The 24,119-nt window shown below is 41.4% G+C and overlaps 1 protein-coding gene across 5 annotated transcripts; it reads right to left on the bottom strand.

The window, feature by feature from the left end:
- Window positions 1-4,423: 4,423 nt before the first annotated feature.
- On the bottom strand, window positions 4,424-24,053 carry TEX26 (testis expressed 26). Of its 5 annotated transcripts, none has more exons than XM_072976082.1 (7): window positions 23,945-24,053; window positions 21,282-21,363; window positions 16,094-16,259; window positions 14,766-14,922; window positions 9,248-9,424; window positions 7,410-7,571; window positions 4,424-4,581 (listed from the first exon to the last, which is right to left on the bottom strand). In XM_072976082.1, exons 1-7 carry the CDS (start codon window positions 24,003-24,005, stop codon window positions 4,520-4,522), a joined length of 867 nt encoding a protein of 288 aa, XP_072832183.1. In that variant the 5' UTR covers window positions 24,006-24,053; the 3' UTR covers window positions 4,424-4,519. The 5 variants fall into 5 exon arrangements, with proteins under 5 accessions (XP_072832183.1, XP_072832181.1, XP_072832180.1 ...); XM_072976080.1 differs by lacking the exon at window positions 23,945-24,053 and adding an exon at window positions 22,036-22,276 and having other exon boundaries at window positions 21,282-21,366; XM_072976079.1 differs by lacking the exon at window positions 4,424-4,581 and adding an exon at window positions 6,672-6,954 and having other exon boundaries at window positions 21,282-21,366.
- Between the last annotated feature and the right edge of the window lie 66 nt (window positions 24,054-24,119).

The following is a 24,119-nucleotide window of genomic DNA, read 5'->3' as shown; positions in this document are numbered from 1 at the left end:
TCATTCAGAAATCATACTCAGTATACTTGGCCACACAATCTGCTTCTGGTTTTGGTTCAGGAAGCCTGGCTACCTATGTATGTTATATTCTGTTTGGCCTCCAAATGCCCTTAATACCCTCCTCCAGCCCCCTGCGTGCCGCCGGGGGCTGAGCCTTTGGGCTGCATCTCCCTCAACACCTTTCTAGTGATGTCCATTGGGTCTGGTCAACGGGAGCCATTGGCAGGAGCTCAGACTGTATCAGAGGGAAGGAGAAGCCAGAATGGAGTATTTCTTCCCCGTCTCTCCCTGTTTTGTGTCTCTGGCCAGGGCTCTATCGCTCCCTGACCACAGCCCCCAGGGGACAGTGGCTCCCCTACGCATCTGGGTCTCACTGAGCTCCAGTCACACTGTCCATTCAGGCCTAGAGCTGGTAACAGCTTCCTGCCATTGCTAGTCTCTGCAAACCTCACCCTCACAGGTATTCCTTTATTTAAGTCCCATCATGTGAAACAGGTGACAGTGGATTCTGTTTCCTGCCTACACCCTGACTGAACCATCAGCTTAAACTTAGCAGGTGCGACTGCTGCTCCCCTAGGTCCGTGGGGCTTCCTCTTTGCTGTGCATCAGAACCATCTGGGGAACTTTAGAGCGGACTGCTGCAGGTTTCATCCCTAGATTTTCCGATGCAGTTGGTCCAGGGAGCAGTCTGGGCATCAGGAGTTTAAAAATCTCTCTAGGCGCTTCTATTGTGCAGCTGAAGTTGAGAAGCATTCCTCTGGCTGGTACACCTCCCGTACAGACGGGAGATTTTTAGCACATGATGAAAACTCGACTACATAGTCCCCATTGTGATGTTTCCCTTTTTATTATTTTTTAACAAATTATTGCAGTCTTCAGTTTAAAGTGATGTTACTCTTCTACTCTTCCATTCCTGAAAGCATTTTTTAAACAAAATAGAACAAGTTTAAACCTATTTATAGAACCATTTTTTTCAAGAGGTTAAAAACAAAGAGCAGATGTTTCTGGAAAGCCTGGAAACCTGCTAGATGTGCTTTTCTTTGATTGGATGTGTGTGTGGTGGGATGGAGGGGGTGAGTTTTGCAGGAGGTTAGAAGGAGAATCAAAAGAGCTATCAGGGGATACTGCAAGGGGAAAAATTTCAGAATCATTATCTGTGTTGAAATGCTGCTCTCTTTGAAATATAATAATGAAGGTACGCGTGCTACATAATTAACGCACATCAACGGCACTGACTGATCCGGTCTTGACAATCTGCTCTGAAAAAGGAACCGCATTAAAGCACTCATTCACAATCTTTGGCATATTAAAATAAGTAGTGGCCACTGGCCTCCTGAGAACCTTTGAAGTGTTCAATGTTTAAAATGCCTTCACCATTTGGCAGGTTTTAAAATACAAAAGAGCCACAGCCACACTCTCCTGTCTTAAAAGACGATCACTGTTTAAACAGTACACATTTGTCAGTGATGACCAGGCTTAATATTTTTCAGAGGGAAAACGGATTCTACCAAGCCCTTCACTTCATCCTGAGGGTTCTAGAGAAATCTCATCTAAATAAACACCGTGCCCTGGATCACTTAGCTACCACTACAGTAATCTCAGCAAAAAGCACTATTTCTCACGCACAGCCTGTGGGTCACGGTGGTGGGTCAGCTGGGGTGCCTGTACAAGCCCATTTGGGCTGCTATATTGAAACACCATAAACGAAGTAGTTTATAAGCAACAGTGTTTATTTCTCATAAATAAATTTCTGGAGGCTGGAATTCCAAGATCATGGCACCAACAGATTTGGTGGTGGGTGGGAACCTTCCGGTTCAGCCAGCCATTTTTTCCCCTGTGCTCTCACATGGCAGAAGGGAGCTCCGTGGGGTTTCTCTTATAAGGGCACTGATCTCATCCATGACTGCTCTGCCTCATGACATGATCACCTCCAAAGGACCCACCTCCTAATACCAGCCTCTCACATCCTGCTGGCACCAGTGGGCAGCCCAGACTCATGTCTGCTAATATCCCATTGGCTAAAACAAGTCACATGACTAAGCTCACAGCCCAAGTCTGGGGAAATATGGTCCAGCTGCAGTAGGAGGGACTGCAGAGTCACACAGCCGAGAGTATGGAGATGGGGAGAGGTGAAGAATAGGGACAATAATTCAGTTTACCTTGGTGCCTAAAGAAAAAGTCTGCCAAGTAGTGCACCCCAATACTGTGTTTATAATAGTATTTCTGGCTCTGGAGTGGCAGTCACTTACCTGTTCTACAAGTCTGTTCGTAGGATGGCTTTCTGTTTCCAGTCAGGTGGATGGTAGCACTCATCCATAGGTTGTCTGCTGCAAGGCAATGGAGCTGATGCTGGCTTTTTTTTAATTGAAGCATAGTTGATTTACAATGTTGTGTTAGTTTCTGATGTACAGCCCAGTGATTCAGTTATATATATATATATATATTCCTTTTCAGATTCTTTTTCATTATAGATTATTACAAGATATTGAATATAGTTCCCTGTGCTATACAGTAGGACCTTGTTTTTTATCTATTTTATATACAGTAATGTGTATCTGCAAATCCCAAATTCCCAATTTATCTCCTCCACCCTCTTCCCCTCTTGGTAACCTTAAGTTTGTTTCCTATGTCTATAAGTCTGTCTCTGTTTTATAAATAAGTTCATTTGTCTTCTTTTTTTAGATTCCATGTATAAGTGATATCATATGGTATTCTTCTTTCTCTTTCTGGCTTACTTCACTTAGTATGACAATCTCCAGGTCCAATCATGTTGCTGCAAATGTCATTATTTTATTCTTTTTTATGGCTGAGTAGTATTCCAGTGTGTGTGTGTGTGTGTGTGTGTGTGTGTGTGTGTGTGTGTGTGTGGCAACTTCTTTATCCCATCATCTGTTGATGGACATTAATGTTGCTTCCATGTCCTGGCTATTGTAAATAGTGCTGCTATGAACATTGGGGTACATGTAACTTTTCGAATATGCCCAGGAGTGGGATTGCTGGATCATATAGTAAGTTTATTTTTAGTTTTTTAAGAAATACCCATAATGGCTGTACCCAACTACACTCCCACCAGATGTTGGATTTTTTGGGCTGTCCTGCCCTTAGAATACCAAAACTGTCTCCAAAGAAGAAATGAAAGGTATGGGGGAGGGTCAACCAGGTGAAGCAAGGGGCTACTTTAGGGTGCTGAAACAGTTTTCCCAAGCCTGGAAAGCTATTGCCCCATCTCTTCACGTGGCTGGCTCTTTCTGCTCTTAACCGGCCAGCTTAAACGAGGCCTCCCCACAGGAGCCCCCCAGTCACCGCACTGCTTACATGTGCGTGACACTTACATTTTGTAATTTTACTGTTCACTTTTGCTTGTTTGTGATGTGTCCCTTCCTCTAGAATGTAAGCTCCATGCATGTCTTTTCACTACTAGTGAATTCCCATTACCTACCACACTGCCTGACACATAGTAGGTGTTCAATAAATATTTATGGAATGAAAGGCTACTCATTTTTTAGTATTTGGGTCAAGATCCTGTTGGAATATGGACCATGCCCTGGAGAGTGTTATGACGACAGGAAGCCCCACAGCAAACACACTAAACTAAGGAGGAATTCATATGAAATTGCTGGTTGGCTACAGCTACAGTCCCCAATACTCCAAGAAAAACTAAGGAAAAAAAAAAACCCAGCATGAATGGCAACATGAGTACCAATTAAAATATAATTCAAGGTCAAAATCATTAACAGGGTCAAAGAAGAGTAACAGGGAATGGGAAAAAGTTACTCCATGAAGAAGCTCTGTGTAAGTCATAAGCATTGATAAACAGCACAGCAGCCGAATCTATACAGCAAAAGTGCCAGAGATACGAGGAGACACTCATGAAAACACTTTTCTTGTGGAATGGTTTTAATATTACGGTCTCAGACCTTGACAGCTCAAATATACAACAAAGGCAAAGATACAAGGGGCTTGAAAAGCATAATAAACCGTACTTTGTTTCTTCTGACAGTCATGTAATACACAAAGTAATCTCATACTTGGCATAAAACACACTGCTAATTTTCTCAAAGCAGAGATCTGTTTTTTACCTTTCAAATAGGAAATCGACACTAAAAAAATTTTTTTTAATCCTCGAATTATTGAAAAATTAAGAAATCTCTTCCACATAATTCTTGGTTCAAAGAGGAAATCAAAACTGAAACCATAGGGAGGAGGGTATAGCTCAGTGGTAGAGCACTTGCTTAGCATGCACCAGGTCCTAGGTTCAATCCCCAGTGCCTCCATATAAATAAAATAAATAAACCTACTTACCTTTCCCCCAGAAACCATAAACTGAGTGTTCAAAAGAGAATAGGAAAAAAAAATTATATTAAAATCGCAGCCTTAAATGATCTTATTGTTTAAAAATAAAACAGAACACATTTACACGAAATTATATTTAGAACAATTTGGATCTTATTTTTCCTTGATTATTGAGAAAATAACCCAGTTATTTTCAGATTTTCTTCATTTGAACTAATTTCCTTTTTCATTCCATCACTTTGTTGACGTCACAGTGAGAGCGAATAAAGCGATCAAGAATCTGTCGGTCTGGAAATTATGAAGAAAAACAGGATGAAAATTTCCATATAACTATTTAACTGCTAAAGAGAGAAATCCTAGGAAGCAGGCAAATATCTGATAATAGTACTGTATATATGAATTTGATGAGACCAAAATAATCAAAGGATAGTGTGTCTAATAGCTAAAGGCACAATTGTGTAATTATTGATTAAAAAGAATAATATTCAAGGGTTCAGCAAAGCTTGCTGGAAGGAGCATGGATTTTGGAATGAAACAAACTTGCTTTCGGTTCTGTGCTGACAAGTGTAAGTGACTCACCTGCCACCTCCATTTATTCATTTCGTCTTTGAATACAGGTGAAGGTACTCACCTAGCATAGTTGCTGGGATGGACAAGGAAGGCTACGTGTGACGCAACTAGACAGTGCATGGTCCCTGAAAGACACTCAGGAAATGGTACAGCCTTACCCTCTTACGACTGGGTGATGCCAGGAGACACAAAACAATAGGGTTTTCATCGAAGCCAGGGTTGCTTATCTGCCCACCAATGTTAGCAGGCTTTGAGATCTTTGAGTGATAACTGACGATAGGAAGGCCTTCAACTCCCTGGCCTCCCTTTTCTCATCTGGAAATTGATGAATCTTGTCTGATTCTCAGTATCTATGGTTCTCTGATCCTAATTACGTATTTTTAAATTGTATACTGTAAAACTTTGTCACTCCTAGCAATTGTCATCTGTGCAGCCAAAACTAAGAGAAAGGAAGATTATGAGTGATAGATAGCATGTTGTCATGGTCAACGTCCTTGGTACCATGCTCAGGGTCATGAGTGCCAGCTGAGGGCTAGACATCAGGGGTGTGTGTGTGTGTGTGTGTGTGTGTGTGTTCCTGGTTTACTCTCCAGTTACGTTTGCATTTATTTGTTTCTGTGATCTCACATTTAATTTTCAGCCATGCCCACACCTCTCCATACCTTTCCTGACCCCAGACTTTTCATGAAGTGAAATGCACTGATCTTGCCTGTTCAGGCTGATGGGTTGACACCTGCATATGTGTATCCCACACCCACATAATGATATAGATCATTTCCACCACCCCAGAAAGACTTGTCATGCTCCTGCTCCAAGACAGCCTCAGTTCTGATTTCCTTCATTATAAGTAAGTTTTGCCTGTTGTAGACTTTGGAATAAATGAAATTATACGAAATGTATTGTGTCCAGCTTCTTTCACTTAGCATAATCTTATTGAGGTTTATACATTTTGTTGAATACATCAGTAATTCACTCTTTTTTATTGTCTGATAGTATTTCATTTTGTGAATATACCAGTTTATTTATCCATTATCCTGCTGATGGAGATCTGGGTTGTATCCAGTTTGAGACTATTAAGAATGAAGTGATTATAGAAGTTCTTGTAGAAGTCCTTCTGTGGACGTATGTTTTCTTTTCTCTTGCATAAATACCCAGAAAGGGATTTGGGGTCATGAAGTCAGAATATGTTTGACTTTATCAGAAACTGTCAGATCTGTTTCCAAAGTGCCTGCGCTGTTTGGTACTCTTACCAGAGACGTATTGCTTCAGATTGTCAGTGTTTGCTATTTTCAATCCTCTTCATTTGAGTTCTAAAATGCCTTTATTTTAAATCTCATACCGGAGTTCATTTTAAATGAGCAAAAATTTTTTTTTCTGATACCAAAGATAAGCGTGAAAGATGAACCAGGTTTGGCATGAATTTATAAAAAAGATGTGATTGTGTCAAATTAAATAACTGTTCAAAAAGGCTACCAGTTGTAATTCAGATGCCACCCGTATTCATCACGTTACAGAGGCAGACTCACGCCCCTGTGGTTTTGTTGATGCTGTTCTCCCTGCTTAGGAAGGGCCCTGCTTCTCCTGCCCCTTCATTCTTGACACTTAAAGGAAGCCTCTTCTGAGCAGCCTTCCCTGATCCCTGGTCGACCCACAAGGTCGGGAGTACCCCCTCTGCAGGCTTCTGATATACCCAGAGACGGCTTCGATTACGAGCTTATGACGTTATAACTACGTCTGTCTCCCACACCCAACAGTGAGTTCCCTGACAAGAAGCATTTTTTATTTATCTTTGTATTAAGTGCGTATGATAGGTTTTCCAACAATGAAGTTTATTGAGTGACTAAATAAAAGTCTTCTTAATAATACTGAAAGTCACACCAAGGAAGAAATACCCTCTGGGTAGCCATATTCATGGGAGTTTTAACTGGAGGAAGAGATGGGGAGGGAGTAAGAGCTGAGAATTTCTGAAAATCAGATTTCAGATAATTTTGCCTTTCAAGGGGCGACAGGCTGGGAGATGGCAGTCTTCACTGATGGACAACGGAGCCCAGAGGGTGAGCTGTTGAGCGGTGTGAATCACTGAGAAGAAAGCTGTTTTTAAAGCAGAATGGCCTCTGAAGACACGGAGTTCAGTTTCCTCGAGTGATAAATACGAAAACTAGCCATACAGAGTTATTGGAAACAAAATGTTTACCCTCAGGTACTCCTCCTTCCTTCTTCCCCAGCTTTATTTGTGTCTTCCTGGGCTTCCTCTACGCCCACCCTCACCCCACTACCCTGCCAACTCCCAGCCCCCATCTTAGGCCACTGTGCTGAAACTTTCCCTCTCTTCCAAAATGCACCTGTTCTGGGCTCCTATACTGTCCAAGAGGAATAACCCAGTAAAATGAGTTAAGTTGAGGTGATAATAATTCAGCCGCTTGTATCTGCCAGGCTGTTTATTCTCTTGCATCCTCACTCAGCCCTCCGCTGAAAAGCATTAGCCTCCATTCTGGACACTGGAAAATGACAAGGGGTTTCGGGCACAAGTCAAGACCTCATCTTACCTTTGTAGGAAACACTCTGAAGGTACTCTGTGACTTGAGAGGGAGTAAATGAGTTTAGAATTGTTAAGAAATCCAGGTAGGCTTTCCCGTAATCACTTTGGTACGTGGTCTGCTTCTTCATGCGCTCCTGATTCTTCAAGTGGCTGTACAGCACAGAAGGGACTAGAAGGATGCAAAGGAAGGAAAGAAAAGGAGGCTGTCATTGAGCAGAGAATTTGTGCCTTTGTTTGTGGGATGCACCCGAGAGCCCTGAACCCAACTTGGGACTTAATCAGCATCCTTAATGGTACTGGAAAGGGTGGAGCTATATGAATGACACCTCCCATGACCAGGGCTGTGCAGAGCTGCTGGGATTCAGGACTGTTTCTGGTGGGAGTGGGAGTGATTAGAGATGATGGCCAGAAGGTTGATTTTGACCACTGTTTTCAGAAAAGAAGTTGTCCCTGAAATTGACTCTGCTGCAGGTCAGCATGTTAGGATGGTAGCATTCACCCCCTGCTGAATAAACAGAAGCTTCCTTCCCTTTCATGCCATCTCCTGTGCAGATGTGGACTGACAGACAGACAGGCCTCCTTCAGGGATCTAGGGTTCTCAGGATGGACAGTTTGGAAGGATGTTAATATTCACCGTTAGCGTTCACTGCACATCTGTACCAATGGAGGGACGAGGTGCAAGCAAAACCAAGCCAATACATACTTGGTCCTGAATATTGTTCATTTCAGGTGGGTTCTGATAGTCATGGAGTCATCATGAGAAACAATGAACACCTAACGTGAGTATCTAATTTCTGCAACCTGACCAACCTCTGTCAACTTCAGGGACGTCTTAAGGACTGCTTTCAGGTCCAGGCGTCCCCTTTAGAGGGACCGTTAACCAGTAGGAGGGACCAGGCACTGGTGGGGACTTGACGCTATATCCTGAAAAGAGTGTTCATAGGGTCTGGAAATGATTTAAGTGGAGAATATGGAGGGCATATAGTCAGGTTTTCACAGGATAATAAATTCATAATAGTAAACCTCTGTGGGAAGAAGCAGAACCAATGGCCAGAAGTTTAGCAAGGAAAATTCCAGCTGTTGAGAACTTTCAAACAGTTGGCGAATCCAAGCACGAAGGAGCTACCTTGGAGAGTGGGGCAACCCCCGTGAAGAGTTTGAACAGGTACAGTATCACCCTTGGGCAAGGATGGGGGAGAAGGGGCTCACACATTACTCCTAGGCTGCCTTCTAACCCCAGGATGCTCAGCTTCTATTCTGTGGTTTTGTCTCTTTAAAGCACTACTTGATCTCAGCTCCATGCCAGGAGTGAATCACTGTCTCAAGACCGACATCAAATTATCCTCTTAACCAGGAACTTGGAGGTGGCTTGGTCATGGAACTTTTAAAACCTTTTCTGTTGAAAACAATAGGAATGAGGATCATAAAAGAGCACCTAAGTAGAATGGTTGCTAAATCCCAAGATGCCTGAAGGATGCGCCATGTGGATAAACTTCCAGTGAATAACTGACAAGTCTAATTGGATTCCCATCTAACCTTTTCCCTCATCATCTTATAGCCGATAAATCCACCCTTTTATTTTATGAGGGGAACGTGTCCCCCAGTCCCAGTGACTGTCCCTTCCAGGCAGAAGATGTACTCATTTCACGGCATAAGCAGTCAGTTCTCTTCTGAGACTTATTCAGCCCCTGGGTTTGAGGCTTGGTGCCACAGTCACAGTTTTAATTCCATGCAGGGATCACTGGCATTCTCCATGATAGTCTACGAATTTGTTTTAAAAGCTACAAGTGTTGTAAATCAACTATACTTCAATTGAAAAAAAAAAAAAGCCATGAGTGTGCTTACCTAGACCTTGAGAAGCAATGGGTAGGCTTGAGTGGCATCCGTATTTGAAACTAAAATCCTGAAACTCAGGAATTTTAGCTGGAATTGGGTAATTCCGTCGAAATTCAGTGTCTGCTGGTTGGGGAAGTAACTTTTTCCTTTCTAGAAACGTCTGAGAATGCTGCTTAATCTTCTGAGCTGGGGTGGGGGTACAAACAGAAGGCAGTAATTACTCCTTGTATGCTATTTCCAAATAGCATCGTATTTTCATTCTGCTTTGCTTCTGGCAGTAGCTTCCAATTCATCACCCTGAAACCCACTCTTCTTACATTTGGAGGTATGGTCAATGTACTTTTTATGGATATTTCAACCAAGAAATAATTTTCTGCTTTATCAGGCACAGGAAGTATACGCTTACATGATTAAAAGCAGTTTCTAATGCAGACATTGCACATCAGTTAGGAGTGCTCTTTTGCTGCTGGAAGCATGCCTCCCTCCAGTGGTCTTGCCTAGCCCCTGGGCCAGCGGTTGGGGAGCAGAGGGAGAGATTTTAGATAGGCTACGGTTGCCATATAAAAATAGGATGCTAGTGAAATTTGAATTTCAGATAAGCAGTGAATAATTTTTTAGCGTAAGCATGGATGAGCACTTATTTTTTACCTACTATATATCATTATTCAAATTTAACTGGATGTCTTGTATTTGTACTTGCTAAATCTGGCAACCTGAGAAGGGGCAGAGGAAAAGAGCCTTGCCGATGGAGGGTTAGGTAACAGCATTGTCATTAGCAGATGAGGCACTATTATTTTTTGAAATAACTGTGCTAATAAATAGTCATTAAATATATGATCGTTAAATACCTCTGAAGCACTGACTAAACACCAGTTTGCGCGAACGCTACCAGATTGGCCAAGGAGAGAGTCGTAGAATGAGTTCACCCTGAACTCTTGCTGCAAAATGTTGGTTCAGACACACATCACACAACACCAACTTTAATCACAACACCAACTTTAATGAGTATCATGAGCAGTGTCACTACAGTGCTAATTACTGGTGACACTAACTCAATTCTTTTTCCAAATTAGTTTTTCAACAGGTCTTTCCAGAATAAACTCAAATGCACATTGTATATCAAACAATATGTGATGTCATCTACTGGCACCCAAGAGCATTTTAATATTGATTTTTAAAAAATGACCTCTGTCTAGATCAGCACAGTGGGAAAGAGTTTCACTACATGCCGCCTCTTAATTTAGATGAGTCAGGAACACAGGACGTGGCTACCGAATGGCCCTTCATAACGGCCTCATAAACCGCCTGAGGAGAGGACAAGGTTACAGGGAGGAGAAAACTTGAGGGCTGAAAAGTCAGGACATTCCGTAAGATATTTTGGAAAGTCATCTGTATTGTTTCCGGGAAGCACCACCTATAACTTGGTTTTTGTAAATTACTCATAGCTTTATTCATAAACCAGTTCCGGCTGAAATGCTTAATACCTATCTGTCTCCCCCAGCTACCACTCAAAAGAAAACGTTTTCAGTTCCTATATGTGTTCTGTGCCAAGGTTAAAGGTAATTAAGTCATCGTTCACCTCAAACTGGTATGATTAGGGAGCTACCTACAGGACACACAGATATGGGATGTCATATCTTGCAGCCATAACACTTGGAACTGTGGTTCTCACCTGGAGATGATACATCACAATCACCTAGGAAGGGTTTTCCAAAATACACCCACTGAACCTCATCTCAGACATTGAGAATTTCTAGAAGTGGGACCCAGGCACTTATATTGTGAACAAGCTTCCAGTTTGCTTAAGAATCACTGACTCTAAGCTTTGGACAAGGTGCTGCAGAAGCCCAGAGACAGTGTGATGGGCTCTGTTGGTGGAAGTGGAGGAAGACGAGCGTCAAAAGGCAGACGCAGTGGAAGGCATGTTTAGACGATGGGTCGACACGGAAGCAAAGATGCACAGTGTGCTCGCCAAATGTGGTCTAGCCGGTGGGAGTGTGAGGCGCCCAGGGCAGGGAGGAGTAGCTGAGGGTGAAGCAGGAACCAGGTTGTAAAGGGTCTTGAGATGCTGGTCCAAGCGGGCAAGATGGACCAGCAGAAAAGACAAAAATCAGGCTTTAGAGTTACCGTGAGCTCCTCTGAAGATAAAGATTAAGTCTTATTCTTCATTGACCCTCAGTACTTATTACAGTAATAGTCCTCATTAAATATTTACTAAATAAATGAGTGAACAAAAGAGAAAAAATGGAAATGTAATTGCCATGAGTTAGCCATTAATCTGAATCACACTCTAGTGACCGCTTATGTGATATATGCTTAAGGTAACTCTAAGTTCTTAGTCCTTCTCAACTAATGGCTTTATTATCTTTGTAAAACCTAGTGTTAATGCATTCCTTCAGGACTATTAAGAGGAGAAGTTCCTGAAGCAAAAGCACCTGACCAGCACCCGAAATCCATGTAGGGGTGTTGAAGTCTGGACAGAGAAGATAACCTGATCCAATGACGTCCATGCCCCTGAGGCCTGGACTCCTCCCGGGGACCAGCCCTGCCCCTCAGGAGATCAGCACCCACTGGTTTCTTTCCGCTTGATAAAGGTGATACTGAGTAGTTCTAACCAAAAGGGAATAACTGGCCCTTTAAGATTAGGCAGGACATCTGCAGAAAGGCCCCTTCCAAAAGTAAATCCACAGCAAGGACTGTTCAGAACCACTAGGACCATGGACACATAATCTGTAGCCAAGTGAGAGCTTCGTTCCGCTGTTTTTCTCTGCTCTTCTAATTCATCAAAGCCAAGTTCTTCAAGTCTGAATGTGGAAACAAGCACCTTAAGTGCGCTTCACCCATTCGCCTTAATTCAGTAATGAGGATACAAAGACAAGACATGCTTCCTGTGCTTCAGAAGCTTAAGGTATTAGAGAAACAGATACAAAAGAAGATAATCACTATATTATTTGATAAATGCTGCAGAAGAGGTAAGAATGGGGTCTATAAAACCATGGCAAGGCCACCAATTCAAACCTGGGGGATCAGAGAAGGGAAATAAAGCTAACATTTAAACTTAGATTATGGACAAGTGTCAACTAAAAGGAGGAAGGGAGAGGTCTTCATGGGGAGGAGGCAACGTGTGCAAAGGACACGAAGCTGCAGGGGTGTCGTGAACCCAAAAGGCAAAAGGCAGTTGGTTTCAAAAACAGTATGGGGACAGACAGGGGCCAGATTATATAGGGCTCACCTTAAGGCATTTGGCTTTTATCCTGAGGATGATGAGGGGCCGGGGGTGGAGGGCTCACTGAAGGATTTTAAGCTGGATGATGACATCAATTTGCATATCTGGAAATTCACAATGGCGCTAGGGTGGACAGTGGACTAGAGGAGACAAAGCTGGAGAATGGAGCGGCTGAGAAGTCATCCAAGGAGAGACGATGGTAGCCTGATCTAAGGCAGTGGCCGTAGGGAGGGAGAGAAGCAGCTGGAGGTGAGAGATTTAGGAGGGAGTCCTGACAGTCTTGGGTATTTATCCGCACATGGGGAAATGGTGATTTGTGCATGCTGAAAAGGATGACTTTGATTGGAAATTCAGAGACATCTTTTAAGAATGCTGACATTTCACATGCTTTTCCATGACCCTCAGTGTTCATCTGCAAGTATGAAGGTCTTTTAACTCCAGATCCATCTAGCTTCAAAACATGTACCTCCATACATTCTCTCCATCATTCAGCATAATTTACAGATCACCTTCTATACACCAGACTGGACTACATACTGCACTAGCTTCTGAGTGAATAAAGGTCTTTGGGGTGCTTACTGAATAGTGGAGGAAAGAGTAAAACAAAAACAATAGAGGAGGGAGGACATAGCTCAGTGGTAGAGTGTGTGCTTAGCATGTATGAGGTCCTGGGTTCAATCCCCAGTACCTCCAGTGAAATAAGTAAGTAAGTAAGTAAGTAAACAAACAAAAAACAAACAAACCTAATTACCTCCCCTGCCAAAAATATTTTTTAATTAAAAAAGAACTGCAGGAAACAATTCCCATATTTGAAGGCATGAGTTTCTAGATTGAAAGGACCTCTGACTGTCTAATATAATGAACGCAAAAGATTCTCACTAATGTGTACAATTGTGAAATCTCACAATGTCAGGAATAAAGAGAGGATGCTAAGAGGTTCCAGTGGGAAAAATACAAAAGAATCAGGAATCAAAATGGCATCAGTGTTCTCCACACAAATCCTGGATTTCTAGAGTCATTTGGAGGGATGCATTGAGGGGAAATGATTATCATCCTAGAATTCTACATCCAGCCAAACTAGCAAACATGTGTAAGGAAGAAAAAAAGCTATTTCCAGATTGGGAAGAACACAAGTCAAAAAAGTCACTCCCATTCATCCTTTCTTAAGAAGCAACTGGAAGATGCGCTTCAGCAAAATGAGGGAGAAGGAGTAAGAAAGAGAAAGATGTGGATTCAAGAGGAAACCAGATCTATGTGGGCAGAGGCCAAAGAAATGCCCAGAATGATGAAATAAGAAGTCCCAGGGCCCAGCTGGGCAGCAAACCTACAGAGCAACCAGTCTAGATAGGAGGGGAATGTTGGAGGGTGTCAGAAAGATCATCTCCAGGAAAATACTCAAACTGATAAAATGTTTGAAATCATGTATGGAGAAAATCTTGATAAATGTGTAACAAAGTATTTGGAAAAAATAGTGACAGGCACATAGAAAACTAAGCATATTTTAAAAAGTCAATTATTAACTGATAAAAAACAAAATTAAAAAGGAAAACTAAAAGGAAACAATCATAAAATATCATTTGGTTCAGTGGTATATATTTACATAATCATAATATATCACATCATTGTAATCATAATATAAACACTAGCAATTTGAATTAACCCAAAATTTGTAATATTATTATATTGAGAGGATGGATGGAGGGGGAGTGAGAAAGAATTATAGGAGGGCCAAATCCTCAGTTACCGTAACAGGAAGTCAACAATAATGTCTAGAATTGATGAATCAAAAATAGCAATATAAGCATATGATTTTAAATATGGAGGCTCACATAAGAAGAAATAGTTGAAAGAATGGAAATTGCCAATGGGAGTAAAACCGGGAGAGGAGAGGGATTGGTCACGGAACTGCTACTTCCTTGTGAGGTTTTAGAATGTATCAGTTTAATAAAAGTAATTTTAATTTAAGTAATTTAAAAATAGTAAACAGCAGTTAAGAATTGAAAGCAGCATTTTTAACTCAATCTTGTCCTCTTCTCCTGGCTCATTCATCCTTGTCCTTTGGACAACAAACCTTTTCTGATCTTCCTCCCCACCTTAGGCTGGATGTCCTACTGTGTACCCACAGCACCCTGCATTTCCCACAACGTGCACCTTTTTCTGTTCAACTGTTGTTCACTAAATTGCCCTTTTCCATGTCTATACTGTGAGTTCCTTAAAAGAAGAGACTACATCTGTGTTGCTAACCACTGTGACTCCAGTGCCTAACACATTACCAGGGAAAGGGAAAAAACGAACATTTACCTTCTGTTCTGTCCACAAAGTCTCTCCTTGTATGGGAAATAAACTGATTTAGTATTGCTTTCCTAACTTCGTCCATTGAAGCAGCAATTTTCCAAGGGAAGTAGCTCTTTACTGATGCTGTTGATTGACCTTGAGGTAGTGTCCAGAGAAAGAAGTCCTATCAATATAAACAAAACTTTCAAGAAAATCCACATAAGTTCACCTAATGGACATATCCTCAACCAACATGTCTTCAGCTGTGCTCACATTTCCCCCTAAGCCCTTCCCACCAAACCCAGTCCCCCTGCAAGTGCCAGCTTAGTGAACAGCATCAGTTCAGACCCAGCCATCTAAGTAAAAAACAAAACAAGAACATCATCCTTCATTCATTCCTCTTCCTTTTTACATCCTTTCAGTCATCAAATCCTGACCATTCTGCTGCCTTATTATCTATTGAATGTGTCAAGGTGATTCCATTCCAGGTGGCACCATTCCAAGTGGCAGCCAAATAAATGCAACCCTTTACTACGATTGAGCATTGCCAGTTAGTTACTTCCTCCTAGAGGAGAAGGGAATTAGATATGACTCTCTCTAAGCTGAGCCTTGAAGAATCTATGAGTTTCTTTGGCGGACAAGAGAAGAGGATCTGGATAGTCAACAAAATGATGAAAGGTCTGGTGGTTTGAGAACGCTTGATACCAAATACTTGCTCGTGCCTGTTCACAGTAGCTTTGTTCATAAAAGTCAAAAGATGGAAATAACCCAAATGTCCATCAATAGATAAATGGATAAACAAATGGTGGTATGTACATGCAATAGAATATTATCCAGCCATGAAAAGGAATGAAGTACTAACAGATGCTACAATGTGAATGAACCTTGAGAACATTATGCTGAGTGAAAGAAGCCACACACAAAAGGTCACATATTGCATGATTCCACATATAAAGCATCCAGACTATGTCATCCATAGAAACAGAAAGCAGACTGGAAGCTGCGAGAGACTAGGGGAGGGAACCCTGGTTCCCTCTTGGGGTGATGAAAATATTTTGGAGTGAGATAGAAGTGGTGGGTGCAGGACATAATGAATATACTAATTGCCAGTGATTTGTTCACATTAAAATGATTCATTTTATGCTATGTGAATTTTACTTCAATTAAAATTTTTTTCTTATTTAGGGGGATAAGGGAGATGTAGTTAGAAATAACTGTGAGAAGGTGGGCAAAAAATAGTCAAAGAAGGACCGTAGCTATAGGTGATGTAGGATCTTTGGGATATAGTCACACTCTCGTTCTTATGGGTTATTGATACAATATTAAATTCAAAAGACATGTAGATATAAGCTCACTTTACTGAGGTGAGATTTGTGGCTCCTGGTTCCTCTTGAAGTCCTAGTGTTGATAAAATCCTCTTTAGAATATGGTTTCCAAACATACTCATCATTGTACTGTGTCTGGTTGTGAATAGGATCCCTAAGTGAATATGCATATCCGAATCTTCTGGTGCCTTTTTGACTATAAGGAAAGAGTGGAAATTAGAGTAAGTGATCAAATATCAAATCTCACCACAGTATACTTGTCAAATAATTTTTAAAAGCTTGGTTGACTTAAGACTTGATGCCAGAAACCATTTAATTTCCAGATCTCCCTGAAGAGAAGCAATCCTGTATCTTAGGATGCTCCTAACAAAAAGTATGGGAATTCTAATATGAAATTTAAAAGAATAATCTGAAATTTATTAACTTTTAAATTAATTTTTTAAAAAGCTGAGTACTCTTCCTTAAAAACAGTACTTCAGTGTAACCAAATACTCGGTGAAGAAAAGTTAATCTCTACAGAAGTATTCCAGTTAATAAAAGGAAGAAACATAAGAACTAGGATACCACTGGCTTGCAAGTCCCCAGTGAAATAATGCGACTAGGCCATGATCAGCCACTGCCACTCACATTTCCAAAAGAGGGACCAGCAGAGAGTGTGTGTTCTGGACACACATACACAACACCACCTATTAAATATTTTTGCCAAAACACCCAACCTGAGTCAGATGAAGTCTTTGGAATACCACATTACAGGAAATACATGAAAAGGATATTTTAAAATGACATGAGAAGGATGAAGTTAGAAAGATCTGGAACAATGATCTGTTTCTTCAACAAAGAAATTCTTGGGCAGGGGGAAGCAGAGGAACCTGCAGATTAAATGAAGTAAGAGAATGAAATGCATAGACCATGTTTGGATTTAATTTCCAAACAACTGTTGCTTTTTTTTTAATTATGAGGCAACTAGAGAAAATTTTATTGCTGATTGGCTATTGGCTATTAAGGAATTGCTTTTTTAGGTGAGATAATGGTGTTGTTACTTTTTTTTTTTAAAGAATCCTTAGCTCTCAGATATACATAAAAACATATTTAGAATCGACAGGATGTAATGTCCGGAGTTTGCTTCAACATTATCCAGGGGAAAGGCTGGATGGAGAATGTACATAAAAAATGTCCACATGTTGTTGATTATTGCAGCTGGATGATTGCTGGGGATTTATTGTATACTCCTTTGTGTACATCTAAAATATTTCATACTGACTTTTTTTCTACAAAGAGGGCTGGGTTAGATTCAGGTTACGTCTGTAAGAAACAAAACATCTGGAAAGTGGGATACATCTGGATGCCGGACTGTCTCACGTGTCACTGAGACATGCAGATTCAAGTAGGACTGTGGTCCTAAATCAAACTGAAGTCATCCAAGGTAGATGAAGATTTTCCAAAGAGAACACAGCACAATTAGCTTTAAAGGGATCGATGTTCACATCTCCATTTCTCAGTATACACTTTCCTAACATGGATCTACCAGAGAACAAAGCTGCATCTCTATGCGGGTCTTTTCTTTCCCTCACGGCTTTCTCCCTTCCCAACTTGACTAAAGATCTCACTAAGGTGCGTTTTACCCCTGGGTGTAAGCCTCCAACTGTGAGAGGGGTGCCTGGCAAAGGGAAACTTTGTTATAGTGATTTCAGGGAACCCCCTTGTAATCCAAATTCCATACACCTGCCTAGGGCTTGCTGTTCTAGGTCAAGAGTGAAAGGTGGGCTATGAGCAGAGCATTACAACCAGTGCGGGGATGTTCTGAATGTAGGTCTGCTGTAGACTGGCGTGGCTAAGAATAACGTCTCATTTTCCCTGTCCTAACAATTATAAAATGTTCATCCCTCTTTAAAGAGAAGCTTAAAAAGCAGAGCAGAGAATATAGAACATAGAACACTTAAAATGGTTCTTTGCCCCACATATTTAAAAGTAAGCATTTTTTCCAGCTTTTTGAAAATCCCTAGGATATGTCATTAGCTGGAAAGAAGGGCACCTCTGAGGAGACGAAGCAGTACAGGGTGGCAATGCTGATTCTTTTCCATGTAACTGGAATCTTTTCTAAGACGATCAAATTTTTAAAGATTCACTGCATAAAACTGGTACATAAAAATCTTGTGATCTTTATTTTTTTCAGATTTTGTATTCACCATTCAATAAGGTGTTTAAATCTAATGTTTTAACCCAAACACATTATGAAATATTTACTCCCATATAGCCAGTCCTTGTTTTATTTTATGATGTAAAATATTTAACAATACATGAAAGTATATGCAGATTTGCCAGACTATTAATATTCACCATACATAACCTTCTCTTTCATTAAACGCATAGTAAATGTTTGATTTGGTGTCTAAAGAAATCAATGAATTGTTCCATTCACGTTTATGAATGATATTATTTGACGATTTCCCAAAGTCATGCATCAGAGTTCTATACACATGAGAATGTAATCAGCTAAGGAAACTCATTTTTTTTATCATATTCACTTCTCAGATAACTTACATATTTAGCTACACACTTCATTGCATTATTTTTATTACTTGAACATAATTAATCATATTAGATCTGAATCTTTTCACACTTCTGTTTACTTTTAATAATCTTCTCTAAAATATGCATTCCATAATTTATTAGTGGTTTTCATAGTATTCCTCAAAACATACATTACAGCCAGGGGGGGATGTTCTGAATGTAGGTCCACTGTAGAATGGTGTGGCTGAGAATAATGTCTTGTTTTCCCTGTCCTAACAATTATTAACATTTATTTGAGCAGGAAGTATAGTCAGATTTTTATTTTAACAGGAAGTAAGACTAATTTCATTTATTTGGACAATAAGGACTGATTTTACCAGCTAGGTAAACATGATGTAAATTGTATGAGTTGAATCTTCACCTCGAATATTTTGATAAAAATATATTAAAGGTATGTCACAACAAAAGCATTTTTACTAAAAAAAAAAAACACAGATTATATTGGGAAATGTTTATTGAAATTAATGTTCCTATTTTCCAAGTCCTTTTTGAGTACATAATATTAAACAAGTTTCTCCTAAGTGAAGGAGTAACAGATGTAATTTAATTATCATTTGATAAGACATCCCTTTTTGGCATATTTCTCAGAAAATAAGACAGGGAATAACTCAATAACTGGATGACAAACCATCTAATTATTTGCTTTCAATAAAACTGAAGGCATACCCAACCAACCGTCTGCTGATCAATCATTAAAAGTCGCCTTGTGATTTTTGGCATAAAACTCACAAAGAGTTCAGAGTATTGAATGACAGTACTATACTAAAACTCCTTTCATTCACATTGACTTAATTATGTGAACAAGGCTTCTCAACACTAGCATTTATAAATTGAAAAAAAGAAAGAAGCAGGGAAAAATTGGTGCAGAATGTGGTCTCATTCCAAAAATAATAACACTCAAATCTGGAGACATAAAGTGATTGAAAACAAAACAACCCCATTTATCTCATTAAGATGCAATTCCAAAAAAATTCACTTTTTGCGTTTAGCAATCACTAACATTTGTAATGTATTTATTGCTTTGAGCAATTCTGTACCAAAAATAATTGTGATGACTCAATACTTAGGGTCATATAACATGTTTAAAAATTAATTTCAATTAATATACTGAAATAGTTGCAAAGAAATATAATGGAGTGATCAATAAATTGCTTTCAAACACAAAATATATTAGAGCAGGGTAAAATTCTATGGAGGAAGTGGAGCAGGAGTAAGAGTTCAAGAAGGAAAGAGAATGAAATATATTTTCTATTAAAGAAGAGCTTGTTTGTATACATTTTTTAAAAGGACCAGAGTGAGTATCAATTTGCTTAAGGTGGTTATATTTATAACCCATTGCTTATATTTAAAGAAATGATTTAACGGTTTTGTTTTAAAACGTCAATATTTAGGAGGGCCTGGAAGTTTTATGTTTTACAACTATTTCAATTTATGATGAGAACTTAACTTTTCTGTGAACTTAAAAAATACATGAATTTGAGGACCACTGACCTAGACTCCCTAAGTACCCATTTGGTTTTGGCTTTCATCCCAAATGTTTCTTCTTCAGACAACCGTTACCATCTGGGAAGCTGGAGTAATTGTTACTGTCAGATGATAAATCTCCCAGTTAGGGGACATAATGTGACTCAGTGGGATAGCCAATAACTCAGGAATCAAGAGTCTTGCAGCCCTGAACTTTTTGGAATTCTGTCTTATATTATGCTGAGGAAAAAAATGAATGAAAAAGTTTGAGGTAACTTCCTCATGCTAGTCACTGGTCTAGAGCTTTTAATGCGCCTTCAGAACAACTGCCTTAGACAGGAATCACCCTTCCCACTTAGCCAACCATAAAACTGAGCCCTAGATGGCTTGTTTCTCGCCTAAGGCAGCAGAGAGAATATGAATTAGAGCAGGGAGCTGAGGTTGGAACCCATTTCTGCCTGACTGCACTTCCTCTGTCTTTCCAAGACTCCATTTGGCTTCTCAGTAACATGAACGCTTAAGGTGAAAAGACGCTCCATATTGGAAACAATTTACGGAGTAAACACGGGCAAGTAAAGGTCCTCCATGCTGAGTTCCCCCTTACCACCGATGCAATGAAGGATGGCAGGGCTATCCACACCCTGCCCTCCCTCAGCCACCAAGGAGCTTAGAGAGACAGCGGATGGAGAGAAATTTCCACCACCCTCGGTTCAAGTGGAATTGGAGGAGAAGTTGCTTTAGGAAGCAGTATTTGGAGGAGTGAAGGTAAGGGTAAGGGGACGGTGGCCTTGTTCTAGCCTCCAAGACTAGTGTTAGTGATGGGAGTGCTAACAGTGAATCACTTATCTATTCATTCCGTCTGCCTACTATACACCAGGTAATGGACTCAATTCATGCTCCATGTTTAGGTAGCACAATTCTATCAATAATATACTGGCTCTAGAGTAAAGCACAATACACAGTGACTTTATGAAGGATTCGTGTGTTAATTTCCTAATTTTTCTGTAAGAGATTGGGACACTGGAGGGCAAACCCTCTCTGATGCTTAGAGGAGACCTGTGTGCGCAGTGGGTCTTAGCCAAGTGTATTTTCTATAAGCCTTCTCTGATTGCTCTCTGTTGGTTTTGGATTCTGAGCAATAGAAGACGAATGAACAAATGAAAGACTCAAAAGAGGGATGTACCGAATTAAAGCAGGCGCTGCTCCAGTCTTAGGTGTGAACGCAGTCTTCATGGTGGTAGCATAGGAATCCCAACTGGTATCACCTGCTAAAAGTACAATATAACAGACTTAAGTGTGGCAAACTAGCATATTTTGATCAATAGTTTTAATAATTAAACTAATTTTGTGAGAGGCAAACATTTTGAGTAGGAATTTAGAGTCTAAAAGAATGAATACCAACTTGTGACATCTGCTAGGGAAGAGGGGAAACTCAGTTTAATTATCTGAGTTTCCTCCCTCTACTGTTTTTCTTGAGAATTCACACGTGCTATTTTAAAGAATTTAAGCAATACATGAAAAGTGAAGAAGACAGTTCATTTGACATTCTATCATCTTAAGATACTATCAATGTTTTAGTGCCTGACTTTTCATGAGTCTTGTATAAGCACGCAAACTGATTTTACACAAAAGGGGTCATGGCTTATATGCCAGGTTCTCTCCTGGACCCTTCTCCTTGCTCCTGCCAGTCCCTGCTTGTTATCCGTCTCCACCACCCCCCATCCTCCCAGGCAGCCCACGTTAAGGACTGTGCATGTTTCTTTCCAAACTGTTATACTTGCTGATATAATCAGATACAGATGGATATAGATGCATATCAATACATTAGTGTTTGGTTTTTCGTTCTCACCATTGTGTTTTACAAAAATGGGCTCATCTCACACAAAGTGCCCTTCTGTTCTGTCACCTAATGGCATCATATGGGAAACCCTTCTAACCTGTCTGGTCCAGCTCTAATTCATTCTTTGCGTAACAGTGCAAGACTGTGGTATAGACGTTCTTTAAAGCCGTGAGAGTGGATGAACTCAACAAGGGAAGGAGTGTCATTAGAGGAGGTGACGTCTAAAGGCTGAAGCCCAGGGTCCCCCAAGTTTGATTTCGGGCTTCTGGACTCCAAAATGTGAGGAAATGAATTTCTGTTGTTTTAAGCCACCAGTTTGTGGTGATTTATGGCAGCCCCTGGAAGGAATACAGCACTTAAGAGCCCAGGCGATAGTAATAATTCAGTAGCAATTAGCTCAGAGTCGTCATCATCAGCCTCATCCTATTTTGAGACCAAAGCTGGGCAGCGACCCCTCAGGCCTGCCTTCTGGAGGGTGACCCTTCCAGCAGCGGAGGAGGAAGTAGCACAGAGCAGCTGTTAGAGACTCAAGACTGGCTACGAAGGGGCAGACTCCCCCAGGGGAAGCGGAACTCTGGAGGCAGAAGCAGTGAGACCTGGTCATCAAATTGAAGTGTCAGTGAGGCTGCCCTCCCTTCTACTTGGAGCAGCTAGGACCCACCCCTCCCCGCAACTGAGTTTCTAAAGTCTAGGAGGACAAGGGGTGTAACTGCGCACATTTTGAGCTTGAAGCCCTTTGGTGACATCCAAATGCATCTGGTGGACGGATGGATATTTTAGTCTGAGAATTAGGGAGAGCGTCTGAGTTAGAGGTAAAGATTAGAGGGCCATTCATAGCACCTGTATGTAGACTTGAAGCCCTGTGGCAGGATGTGGCCGCTCACACAAGGCAGGTAAACCAAGAAGAATAAAGCTTGGAGTACTCCAGCTTTCCCAGACAAGAAAAGGGTGAGTGAGCAGACGGTGAAAGAAACCAAGACAGGGTGACTGGAAGAGAGGGCGAGATTCAGGAGGGCTGCTGTGGGGCCAGTCCTGGGGAGGAGGCTCTCCACCACTGCCCCCCTGCCCTGCCTCTCCTCTTTGCCTTGATGCCATAGAGAAAGTCAGTGTTGTAAATATTTTAGTATTAATTACTTTCATCTGCTATCCTTAATTTACAAAAGGATGAATGGAATGAAAGTACGCATTTCACTCATTCCTGGGAGACCGCAGTTCTAGGGAATTTGCAATTGAACAGTCCCCACTGTTCTGCAGCCTCCAGGGAGCTACAATCACCCAGCTAGAGGGCTGTGGTGGGTTATTATTGCCGTGAGGAAGGCCAGGACGGAGCTGACTACACAGTAATCATGCCACTAGCATCACAGCTAGAGTGGCTCTGCCCTGGCTGACACAAAAAGCTGAGTTAGTAAACCAGCTGCATTTGCATGCAGAATGAGTATCAAAAGCACTGCCTCTGTCAAATACAAAATCACTTTGAAAGAAAAATCAGTGAAGGTTAGAAGCGACAGCTGAACAGGCAGAGTTCCCAGCCCCTGCTACAGACACGTGGGGGACGGCTGCCTCTGCAGACCCAACCGGAGGGTCGCCTGTCTGCGTCCTGCAACCTCCCACCTTCCATGCTGGTTCCCAGATTCTGCCTGGGACCAGGGCTCCCGCTGCGTCTGCTCTCTTCAAAGCTCCTGATCTCCGTTCCTTCTTTGTCTTTGGCCTTGTTCTCCTGAAGGCACAAGTCCTTTTCTCCTGTCCCCTCCTGGGCATTTCATGGAGTATTTAAAAGCACCTGAGCGTTTTAGGGAGAGGTTTGGCAGAAGGTTTGGCATAGAGCTGGGAAGAGACAAGGTCATGAACACTCATTCTCCCTGACTCCCAGCCTCTCTTTAAAGTGAGTCCCACCCGTAAGAGCCAGGCACACACCCTTAAAGACGCAAGCAGCCTTGCCCTGGGTATCCCATCCCCAGGAGAGGCCCCGCCCCCGCCCCGCCGGCTGGCAGGGTCCGCAGACTTACTTCGCTGGATCTTGTGCCCATATTGAGAGGGGCACAGAGCCTCGGGCTCAGGCTGTGCCATTCTTGCCCCAAGAGGCCGTCGCGGGGCCCCTTCTGCCAGCTGGACTGGGCGCTGCACGGCTGCATTGTGACGCGTCGCCATGGAGAGGAGGTCGGTTCAGCCACTCAGCCAGGG

Source organism: Vicugna pacos, chromosome 14, assembly GCF_048564905.1.
Source record: "Vicugna pacos chromosome 14, VicPac4, whole genome shotgun sequence".
Lineage (NCBI taxonomy): Eukaryota > Metazoa > Chordata > Mammalia > Artiodactyla > Camelidae > Vicugna > Vicugna pacos.
Note: the sequence above shows the minus strand (reverse complement) of the source record. Positions and strands in the feature narration are given on the sequence as shown.